The sequence below is a fragment of the Corythoichthys intestinalis genome, chromosome 2 (assembly GCF_030265065.1).
Source record: "Corythoichthys intestinalis isolate RoL2023-P3 chromosome 2, ASM3026506v1, whole genome shotgun sequence".
NCBI lineage: Eukaryota > Metazoa > Chordata > Actinopteri > Syngnathiformes > Syngnathidae > Corythoichthys > Corythoichthys intestinalis.
In genome coordinates, this window is record NC_080396.1 from 17178692 (window position 1) to 17190398 (window position 11707).

General features: G+C 39.3%; 1 protein-coding gene across 2 annotated transcripts in view; it reads right to left on the reverse strand.

Moving 5' to 3' along the window:
• The window catches only part of ptpn22 (protein tyrosine phosphatase non-receptor type 22), a 42624-nt gene extending 40623 nt beyond the window's left edge, over positions 1 to 2001 (reverse strand). For both annotated transcript variants that reach the window (XM_057830656.1, XM_057830654.1), the window contains exons 1-2: positions 1822 to 2001; positions 1007 to 1115 (exon numbers count right to left, since the gene is read on the reverse strand). In XM_057830656.1, the coding sequence (XP_057686639.1) occupies positions 1007 to 1115; positions 1822 to 1923 (211 nt within the window). In that variant the 5' untranslated portion in view covers positions 1924 to 2001. The remainder of the gene's footprint in view (positions 1 to 1006; positions 1116 to 1821) is intronic.
• Positions 2002 to 11707: the final 9706 nt, after the last annotated feature.

Genomic DNA, 11707 nt, shown 5'->3' on the forward strand with positions numbered 1-11707 from the left:
AAAAGAATACTGAATTGCACCATACCCACTGTGAAGCATGGGGGTGGAAACATCATGCTTTGGGGCTGTTTTTCTTCAAAGGGACCCGGACGACTGATCTGTGTAAAGGAAAGAATGAATGGGGCCATGTATCGAGAGATTTTGAGTGAATATCTCCTTCCATCAGCAAGGGCATTGAAGATGAGACCTGGCTGGGTCTTTCAGCATGACAATGATCCCAAACACACAGCCAGGGCAACAAAGGAGTGGCTTCGTAAGAAACATTTCAAGGTCCTGGAGTGGCCTAGCCTGTCTCCAGATTTCAACCCCATAGAAAATCTGCGGAGGGAGTTGAAAGTCCATGTTGCCCAGCGACAGCCCCAAAACATCACTGCTCTAGAGGAGATCTGCATAGAGGAATGGGCCAAAATACCAGCAACGGTGTGTAAAAAGCTTGTGAAGAGTTACAGAAAATGTTTGGCCTCCGTTATTGCCAACAAAGGGTACATAGCAAAGTATTGAGATGAACTTTTGGTATTGACCAAATACTTATTTTCCACCATGATTTGCAAATAAATTCTTTAAAAATCAAACAATGTGATTTTCTGTTGTTTTTTCCCCACATTGTGTCTCTCATGGTTGAGCTTTACCCATGTTGACAATTACAGGCCTCTCTAATATTTTCAAGTGGGAGAACTTTCACAATCAGTGGTTGACTAAATACGTATTTGCCCCACTGTATATGGTTGCTTAAAATTTGGTAGGGACAATTTGAGCATCCTGAAAAATTGCTAGTGTTATGTCCCTACTGTCCCTGTGCAAACCTTCGCCCTTCGCTGCTATGATAACATTTTTTCCAGTAGATACACTTATTTTTAACTATGGTGGCTTTGGTCCCTTACATTCGACTTTTTTTGTCTACGATACGTGAGCAAGGGTTTCAACTTTTTGTTTTAATGTGAGATGAAAGAAAACAAATGTCGTCAAGTCCATCTTTATCCACACATCAGGCTTAAATGAAGCTCACATGGAAGTATGTCTTTGTATCTGTTCTTCTTGATGTTTTCCTGAATTTCGGCTGATTTACTGGGGTAGGTCTTGTCATTCCGGTACTTAATTGACTGGTTTCTCAGTCTCTGTAAATAAAGGAAATGCACAAATGATATTCATATTTCAAGATGAATAGGCACCTGTTGGCATGACACACTTTTTATTCTTGCAACCTTATTTATGGTAGGAGCATGGCAACAGCATTGCATTGCAGGATATGAATCATTTGCACATGATCAGAATCAGTGACTCATTTTACTATGAGACAGACACGGATAAACTGAGAAGAGTTCCCAAGAGCCATCTATGGTATCTACTGATTGATTCATTGCATTTAAGAAGATTTGCAAAGATCATCTTTCAGTTCCACAGAGTACACAGTTTCACCATGACCACTACAGTTTAGGTGTATGCGAAAAGTTTCACAACGGCAAGGTTTCTCATTCGAACTTTGACTTTTGTTGCAAATAGGTTTGACAGTTGAACATCTTGGCAAGCATCCACGGCATTCATAAACCTCCCGACTGTTCTGTTTTAACAACACAACTCTGAAGTGGGGCAGCCCAAACCTCCAGGAACAATATGTAAATGTCGCACTATGTGACGATTATTGTACATATTGTGACTCTTTGTAACTTAAAGTTCAAATTTTGTTGATGTTCATTCCGTTCATGTTCTGTCACTGAATAGGATTTTTTAATACAGAGGTTAGTCTAGTTCCCTGAAGTAATTCATTTAATCCCAGTTTCAGAAAAGTGGCACATTTGCTGTACGTTGTAAGCAATGACTCACCATAAACTCCTTGGCCTCGTTGTCTTTCTTCTCTAATTGTGTCAGCAAGTTTCTCACTATACAGGCCTGCTGCTGGTCCATGACTGCATCCTCTCTGTCCATTACAGGTGACCTTTCATGTCAGGACACAGATCCACAAGTCTGAGGCTATAGAGACAACAAGGCATTTGCAAGGCTGCACTTCTATATTGCAATTTTACATCAAGGAACTAAGATGAAAGAAAAAGGAAGTTTGCAGTTTCTGTATGTATGTCTCACTGGGTCCTAAAGTCACTCGAGTCAGTATTACTGTGCATGCCTTATTATTGGAAAAGCGCATTGAGAACATAATGTTGAATAAACCAAGGAAAAATATCATATGAAATCTATTTTGGGGTTTTTACGTTGTATTTTACGTTGTATTTTGTAATATTAATTCATGTGAGGCTTGATACATAGTATATTTGATGACACCTGGCTAGAGATTTGTGAACTACTGTACCAACAATGTACTGTATTAACAGTACTACTGTAATAAACCTATTATTTGTTATGTATTCAGTTAAATGTGTGTATTTGTAAATTTAAAATGTATCGCTTAATTTTGATAGATTGTCAACTAACCCAGAAGCATGCATGTACAATGAGGAAAATAAGTATTTGATTATGAACACCCAGTTCTCCCACTTAGAAATGATAGGCGGGTTTGAAATTTTAATAGTAGGTACTTGTCTAATGTGAGAGACGATCTAAAAAAAAAAAAATCCAGAAATCACAGTGTCTGATTTTTTAACAATTTATTTGTGTTATATTGCTGCAAATAAGTATTTGAACACCTGTTTATTAGCTAGAATTGTGAGCCTCAATGACCTGTTAGTCGCCTTTAAAAAGTCCACCTCCACTCCATTTATTCTTCTAAATAAGTGGCGGTGGACTTTTTGAGGTTAACTTGTTGACCTCATGAGGCGGTAAGCTGCATATAAACACCTGTTCACACCATACACCTCAAAGAGCTGTCTAAAGACACCAGAGACAGATTTGTATACCTCTACAAGGCTGGAAAGAGTTATGGGGCATTTGCCAAGCAGCATGGTGATATAAGATCGACCGTTGAAGCAATTATTAGACAATGGGATAAGGGATAAGCTAACATGACCGTCAATGTCCCTCAGAATGGGGCTCCATGCAAGATATACCTCCTAGAGTCTCAGTGATCCTAAGAATGGTCAGGAATCAGGCAAGAACTACACAGGAGGTGCTGGTCAATGACCTGAATCCAGCTGGGACCACCAAGGTTACTGTTGGTAATACACTAAGGCGTCATGGTTTAAAATCATGCATGGCGCACAAGGTTATTCTGCTTAAACCAGCACATGTCCAGGCCTGTTTGCGAGTGACCATTTGGATGATCCAGAGGAGTCATGGGTGAAAGTCATGTGGTCATTCCTCCAATTCCACACATAGTGTTTGGAGGAAGAATAATAATAATGAGTACCATTCCAAGAACACCATCCCTACTCTGATGCATGGGGGTGGTAGCATCATGCTTTAAGGATGTTTTTATGTGCATGGGACTAGGGATGTCCTGATCCAGGTTTTTGCACTTCTGATCCGATACCGATATTGTTTTGCACTTCCGATCCGATACCGATGCTGGCCGATACCGATACCGACCTATTTGAGCATGTGTTAAAATGTAAAGTTATTTAGCCTCCTTACTTAGTTGTCAGACTCATGTTGAAAAAGGTTTCAGTACCCTTGATAACAACTAGCCAGCTGAATTAAGTGAGTTTGAATAACACACAACGGTTGGTAACAAGAAACTGACCTGTTTATTCAGTGACAAACACAAAACATTATAAATAACAAACAGAAATGGCATAGTCAGTCAATAAAACGTGCAAATAATATTGTAAACTGTCTTAAAAAAGCAAAACACACCAACAACCTCAGTGGAAAATCCCACAAATCCCCCAAGCTATTAGATGCTTTTAATGTTTCATGCATTAGTTACAAAAATTGTATAAAAAGCCTCTCAGGTTTAAATAAACGACTATTTCAGTATCAAGTTAACATTTTAAAACAGTAAATAAAATACTTAAGTCCCCATTCTGTATCAGCAGCTTTAAACTACATTCAATTCATCTAATTTTGCTAATCAACTGTTAAAGTTGTTAAAATTGCTCCCGTTATTCCATAATTTCTACTTTCGACATGTGAAAGTTTTAAAACTGTTTAGAAGATAGATTCAAGTCAAGATTTTGCCGATTTAGGAGTATTTTAGATAAAAAGTTAATTAGGTTCGCTTGGAAGGTTCACGACGCATCTGGTTTTCAATACTTCAATGTTGCTAACGCAGTCGAGTCTATTGTGTAGCATCTGGTTCAATATACATATGATATCTATTATCTCCAGTAAAATGACGTTGACGTAGTTTGTTGCGGCTGTCAGCAGAAGTCAGGTATTCTTGTGTTTTTTATCCAGGGGCATGAATTGAGCTAAAGCCGTGAGTTGAGCATTGGCATTACCCGTGTCTAAGACAAGTCATGTTTACTTTCGGGACACAATGCGGTCAGTTTCTCATTGCGTCCCGAAGACCGCGCTGTGTATTAGTTCCGCTTTACTTGACATATTTCAGTAATCAGAATTTGGATGTTTGTGAATCGTTCTCGAATCTTCAGGGGCCGAATCGCGTGTTGGATGGTGCGTCTTTACTCACGTGAGATAATGGCTCGTCATCCAGAATGAATTCTTCGGCAATGACTCTTGTTATTCCCTGGGCTTTGGGACTGTCAAGTGCCAGTTTGTCACGCATAGCAAAAGTTTCTGCCAGTGTTAGTTGCGTAGGACCTTTCTTTTTGTCTTCGGTTTTCTTAACATACTCCTCATATTGTTTGTGGTGGTATTTCGCTAAATGCTTGATTAGGTTGGTTGCATTAAAACTTCTTACAGCTTTACAACTACGCTTGACTTTATTGTGGCATATGTTGATCTCTGCCTCTTCGTCTTTGTCGTCCTTTAAGGTGAAATGATCCCACACAGCTGACATTTTTACCGATAAAGTCTCATGGTAAATTGGGAGACGGTAATGTAAATTTACTGTGTTGAAGGTGTGCCGTAAAATGCGGACTGGATTTTAGAGAAACCGAAGCAAAAACTGGAATAAATTATGTAAATCGGTGCGCTGGAAAACCCGGACTATCGGTGTCCGAGCCGATCCAAATATCGGCTCGGGACATCTCTACATGGGACTGGACGACTGCACTGTATTATGGAGAGGATGACCATGGCCATGTATTTTGAGATTTTGCTGAATAGCCCGGTTCCCTGAGTTAGAGCTTTGAAAATGGGTCGTGACTGTCTTCCAACATGACAATGGCCCGAAGCAGATAGCCAGAATACTCAAGGAGTGGCTTCGTAAAAAGCATATCAAGATTCTGGAGGGGCCAAGCCAATCTCCACACCTAAAACCAATAGAAAATCTTTGGAGGAAGCTCAAACGCCATGTCTCTCAGTGACAGTCCAGTAACCTGATTGATTTAGAAAAGATCTGCGAGGAGCAGTGGTGCAAAATCCCTGCTGCAGTCTGTGCAAACCTGTTGAAAAGTTACAGGAAATGTTTGACCTCTTTAATTGTAAAACAAAGGCTATTGTACCAAATATTGACATTGATTCTCTCAGGTCTTCTAATATTTGCAGCAGTATAGTACAAATAAATTGTTTAAAAATCATGCACTTTGATTTCTAGATTTCTTTTTACATTGTTTCTTGAAGTGGACAAACACCTACCATGGAAATGTCAAACCCAGCAATGTCCCCTAAGTGGGAGAACTTTAAAAAAAAATCACATATGTTCAAATACTTATTTTCCCCACTGTATGTATGTTGCTTTGGTCCTCTTTAGTTTAAGAAAACATCATTGGAAGAGACAGTGATAAATGTAAAGACATGGCAGAATTATTGCAGCCCCAAAGAAGTAAATGTAGTTGTCCTTGAGCCTACCCTTCTAATTACCGTACTGTAGTTACAATGTTTAGGCTGTGACACATTTAAATAGAATGTTTGCTGTGGTAAGTTGAGGACATTAAGCAATTCGGTAGTTGCAATTTAGAAGTTGCATCATATTGCTATTCAAATGCATTTCTCTTTTTTCTGTCTTCGTTTTATTCCTTTTTAGCCCTGGGTCTAACTCATTTATGATTCATGGGCAAAAAAACCTATAAAAACTCTTCTACTCAAAGCCAGATGGTTTCAGTAGATGTACAGCAGGTCAACTGATCAAGTGGTTCTCCCAAAATGTTGTCAATGTACAGTAATATTTTCATTTATGCATTTAAAAACTGTTGGAAGTTAAAGCTTATTCAAGTCTGAAATACGACTTCTACAGCAGGATTGTTTTTTAAGTGTTGCATCATTTTTAAGTACATAGCTGTCTTCCATTTTAGAATTGTAATTCTTGAGAAGCCTTATCAGCCTCCATGGCAGTGGCTTGATTGCTTTATAGCTTACTTCTCAGATTCCATGAAACAAGGACATAGGTTTGGTCTCAACATTGGTAGGGATAACCACCATACAGCATAACCTGCATGTACACTTTTTGCAGGGGACGAGACATTGATAAGAACTAACAGATAGGGTGACGAATATGCTGATTTGTTTCCAACCTAAAAATGAAAAAAGTTGTTATTTTCATGAGGAAAGTCATTTTTCACAATTGTTTCATCGAAAGGAAATTTAAAGTGGTTGTTTTTTGTGTTTTTTTTGGGGGGGGACTCCTTAACCTATTAACCTATACATTGAACTACATGTTAGTTTACAATGTCCTTCCACAAGGACAATACATTGATTTAATTGGTTGTCCCTTTCCTCTACATTTCCCTTATTTTCATCTCTAAAGTGCATTAGAGGGTTGAGCAATTATGGAAAAAAAATCTAAATCAGGATTTAAATTTTTACCTCACTAACAATTAATATATGATTATCTGAAAATGTCAGCATAAGATGCAATTTTTAAAAAAATAAGTAATATAAAAAACTACATTTTAATTAATGAATAAATGCTCTTATAGGTATTTAGTTTTTTCTTTCTAATCTATGCCGTGTACAAGAAGAAAAGGAGCAGCATGTTCTTGGAACAAGCAGCTTCTTGTTCACGTTTTGCTGGTTCCATAGTTTCCCGCAGAATACATTTTAACGTTACATTCTAACAATAACACTAAAACACATACAGGAGGAAACTTCTCTCGAGGCAGCTTCATACTCGCCCCAGGAAGTTCACAGTTTCTTACGCTAACGCTGATGCGGGTCGGACTTTCAGTAGCAAAATTAGGCAAGTGTCCCCACCTCCTCAACATTGACATCTTTTTACATTATTTACAGAGGCTGCTGCTGCAGACAAAAAAAAACCCAACTTCTAATATCCCTCTTCTTCGAAGGGGACGGAGAAGGCGGCGCGCTGACATGTATTTCTCTCAAGGTTGTGTGAGAGAAAAAAATGGACTGACACATTCAGCAAGTGAAAAGGGGTAAATGTAATTTTGAACATAACGAAGATAATTCACTTAATAATAGTAGGGTCAACTCTATCCTTACAACATATGGGAAGATAATCTAAATTACCGTACCTATATAACTGAACTCATTACATAATGCAAATAAGGGTGCTTCAAAATGGCATACCGCACGCAACACGGCACTTTTGCTCATTAATATTCATCACGTTAGCAATTGTTGCTAGGCGGGTCAAGCTCACATTTGTCCCTAATGCTAAATGCACGGAAAAAAATGTACGAACGAGATGTTTACTGAGCTAAACCTACCAATTCTGTCCGAAAATGATATCCCTGGTGCCAAATTCACTGATAAAGATATGGAAGAACATTCAAATGTTCAGTTAAAGAGATGGCTTGAGTGTCGAGGGCTGAAAAAGACGGGAAAAAGAGCCGACCTGATCCAGAGGTAGCTTTTTTATCGACACCTTTTTCTTGTGTGCATTGCCTTACGCCACTCACAATGACAGTGGAGGGTGTGTCCATGTTGACCCACCTCCGGGTTACGATGGCGGCGTCACGGTCTAATAATAGCATTCGTGCGGTACGCTGTTGGTGGGGACAATTTGAGCATCCTGAAAAGTTGCCAGTGTTTTGTCCCTACCGTCCCAATGCAAACCTACGCCCTTGCCATGAGATGATTGGTAAGGAACCCTGGTCATAATTAGTGTTGCACCGACACCATTTTTTTGGCCCCGATACCGATACCTGGCTGTGCAGTATCGGCCGATACCGATACCATACCGATATCACCCCGTTTTATTTATATATATATATATATATATATATATATATATATATATATATATATATATATATATATATATATATATATATATATATATATATATATATATATATATATATAATATGTGTGTGTGTGTGTGTGTGTGTATGTGTATTTTTTTATTTTTTTTTATTTTTTAATTATTTTTCCCCCCCCCAAAGAGCTACATAATTGGATGTGAAATCATTGCTATCAAGGCTTTGTCAGGCTGTTGCTTACCTTTGCAAAATAGGAAAAAGACTAGTACAAAGTATAATACTAGCCCAACAGTAAGAAAGTAAAAATAAATTCATAATAATAAACAATAAAGAATGAACTGAGTAAACTTTATTAAACCTCTCAAAGGCCAACCAGTGCAACTTTCATGAACTTATTGTCACATTCTGCTGCTGGTTAGATTGTGTTTTGTTGCTGGGCTGTTAGTGGGGGCGTTCCTGACGTCGCACCTGAATCCAATGCAGGCTCATCAACGCAGCATTTAAGCACGGGTGATCTCAGAGAAGGCTGCCGAGATATTTGCCTTGCTGATCGCCATTTGACAACTCGCACTATAGTCTCGCTACATTTGCTTGTTCCGCCCCTGCATTGGGTTTTTTCTGTTAGTGTGCTGCACTCGTGCCCCTACCCTGTGCAGGTGTTTGAGTGTTTTTATTTTGGCTTTTTGGCTCACTGCCTATCGTCTTAGTTAACCTTCGAGTTTGTAGTATTGAGCTCCGTCGACCTGCTGTCACGGACTCCTTTTGTTATTTCTACTATCCCGCGATCGCGTGTTATTTTTTTGTTTGCAATCATTAAACCCTTGTATGTATCCCCCGTTTTTTGTCCGCTTCGAGGTCCAACCTTGTTTCCGCATTTGCGGACGCTAACAATGATAAGTAATAATAATTGACCACAGCATCCCGTCTCTCTATTAGCCTCCTTTTTTCGGGATGGGGGGAGTCCCTTATTTCTATTTCTGAAAGGTGGCAAACCTACTTTGGAAACAGTTCCCAAATTACTGCAGCATTTCTTTAAGTAAAAGACAAGTAAAGTTGATGTAGTGAACTTACCAGAGATTGTTGCACCGGTCCAGCGCCCTTCCTCTGGATAGCAGTCCTGCTCTTGCAGGCTCAAACTCGTTGTGTTCGTTCACGTTTCGTCTTCAAATGTTTTATTAGGTTCGAGGTATTGAAACTGGCCGAGTTAACTCCACATCTTGAAACTTTCAGGCCGCAAATCTTGCATGCAGGCATTGATTTTAATCGACGGGATTTGTATTTTGAAATATTTCCCGACCGCCGCCATTTATCCTGGTTTATTTTTCCTTCATATGAAAAAGCGCCCTTGCCATTGGTCAGGAGTGGCTATTGGCCCGTTCTCATTGGTCTGGAGCAGGCCAATAGCGATAGCTGCTTGGTGTTCACGTGTCATCACACAACACAGAGACAGAGTGTAGTGAGCACCAGGAGACAAAAAAGGCTGCGGTCAAGCGTTATAATAATGGACCGGTAAATGGTATCGGCGCCGTCTTTGTTGGTACTCGCCGATACCGATACCACCATTTCGGGCCAGATCGGCGCCCCCTGTCGATACTAGTATCGGTATCGGTGCATCTTTAGTCATAATATACATCAAAATGTTCATCAGTCAGTATCACTGCACTAAAGCACTTCCAAATTCCAAAACCGCAGCTGCATACAATACGTATACCAGTCAGTTACTTTTGAATGGCCCTCAGTAAATGAAAACTACACTCATTATAACCACCAGGGGCGCCGTATAGGGGTGAAAAGTGATAGTGATTCTAAGGACCCATGACCTGATGGGGCCCACAAAGAAAATTAGAACATTAGGTAATTGGTTGCAAATTTAAATATTAATCATTATAATTTTTTTAGGAATAAAACGAAGGGTTTCCTTTTTTTTGTTTTGTTTTTGGCAAAAAGTAAACACCCAGCATATGTATTGCCAGATACCACCACCCCTTCCCCAACTCCCCTATTTTCATTAAATGGTTTGGTCCGCCCTTCCTTCAATCAGACCGGGAGCAACGGTGCGCATTTACACCAGTCAATGACTCTGAGTGCGCGGTACTGCAGAAATGGTTCAAAACAAAAATCGGGTTATCAAAAGTGGAAAGAAAAGGAAGCAAAACAGGAGAGGGGTAGAAAAGGCCAAGAGGATGTGACACAGTACTTCACAAAGGAAGGTTGGTGTCTTGTGTCAGTGTAGTGCTGAAAATTAACCTGTTATCTTAACCCACTCCAGCCCCATCTGGAACCTCGCGATGTCTATTACAAAGCTCCGAAGTGAGGTCCCAGCTCACTCCGTCAGAAATACGGGTTTTTCCCGGCCTCAATGAGCGGCATTCACCTATTCAAAAACATGAATTCCAAATAAAGACGGCATTTTTTCGTACCCTACAGCTGTTGAAAGTTGGAGTGGAAATTTTCTGTTTTTAAAATCGTTTTGAATCCAGTTTGTCAATAATTTATTGAATTTAGTTTGTCATCAATTGAATTTAGTTTGTTAACGAGAGACCTTGCTTTGGAGCTATAGCCTATAGTGAAGATCGTGAGTTTCCAGATGGGGCCAAGCCTACACCATAATGAAATACTGTAATTCTTTGCTAGCTAGTGTTTGCTCCACTTTTAGCTTAATTTAATCAGTACAGCAGGCAAACGCTTTGCAAGCTCTTCATACTAAAACAGTTGTGTACTGTACTGTAATATATACTGTAGTATAGTTAAGTTAAAACAAAATTCATTCATTATGGTATTTGCGTTGAGATTTCTAATAAAAATATATTTAGATTGTAAAAGATGGCCTTCAGTACATTTTTTATCAATGATATCAGTCTATTCATTATTGCTCTATACGCTGTATATTTACATAAATATATTCTCATCTGAAGTTAATGCACAAAATGCACAAATTAGTGTGTAAAGATTCACCAGAATGCAGGAAATTACGTAGTTGATACTCTACATATGATTGTGTGTGTGTGTGTGGGGGGGGGAGGGGCGGGGGGGGGGGGGGGGGTCCAGGCACTTGGGGGGGGGGGGGGGGGTGTTGTCCAGGCACTGGTGGTGGGGCCCAAAGTGATATCTTTTCATGGGGCCCAAAATCCCTGGCAGACTTTTGAATGGCCCTCAGTAAATGTAAACTACACTCATTATAACTACTAATAGATTACAAAGTAGTCGATTCCTTCTTCAGATTTTATGGCAACTGCAGCATTTCTGCTGACTTGAATGCCAGAGTTCCAAATTGTTTGGTATATAAATAAATGAGGTGAAAGTGTTGAACCTTTCATGCACGAATTATGACCCCCCCCCTCCCCCAACCATTACGGGCACTTGTTTAACTTATTAGTTGCTGTTGACGGCGCTAGACTGTTTTTTACGATTTTATATTTTTTGATTGATTTAAAGTGAGTTATAATTTTAAAAATAATGTAATAAATAAATAAAATTGTCAAAAGGAAAAAGACTAAGTTTTTGTTATTTTTACCAAAATAACGCCGTGACCACTATTACTGAAAGGGTTAAATTTGAGACTGTTTACTATTGGGTCTGGTGAGTCACGTGAT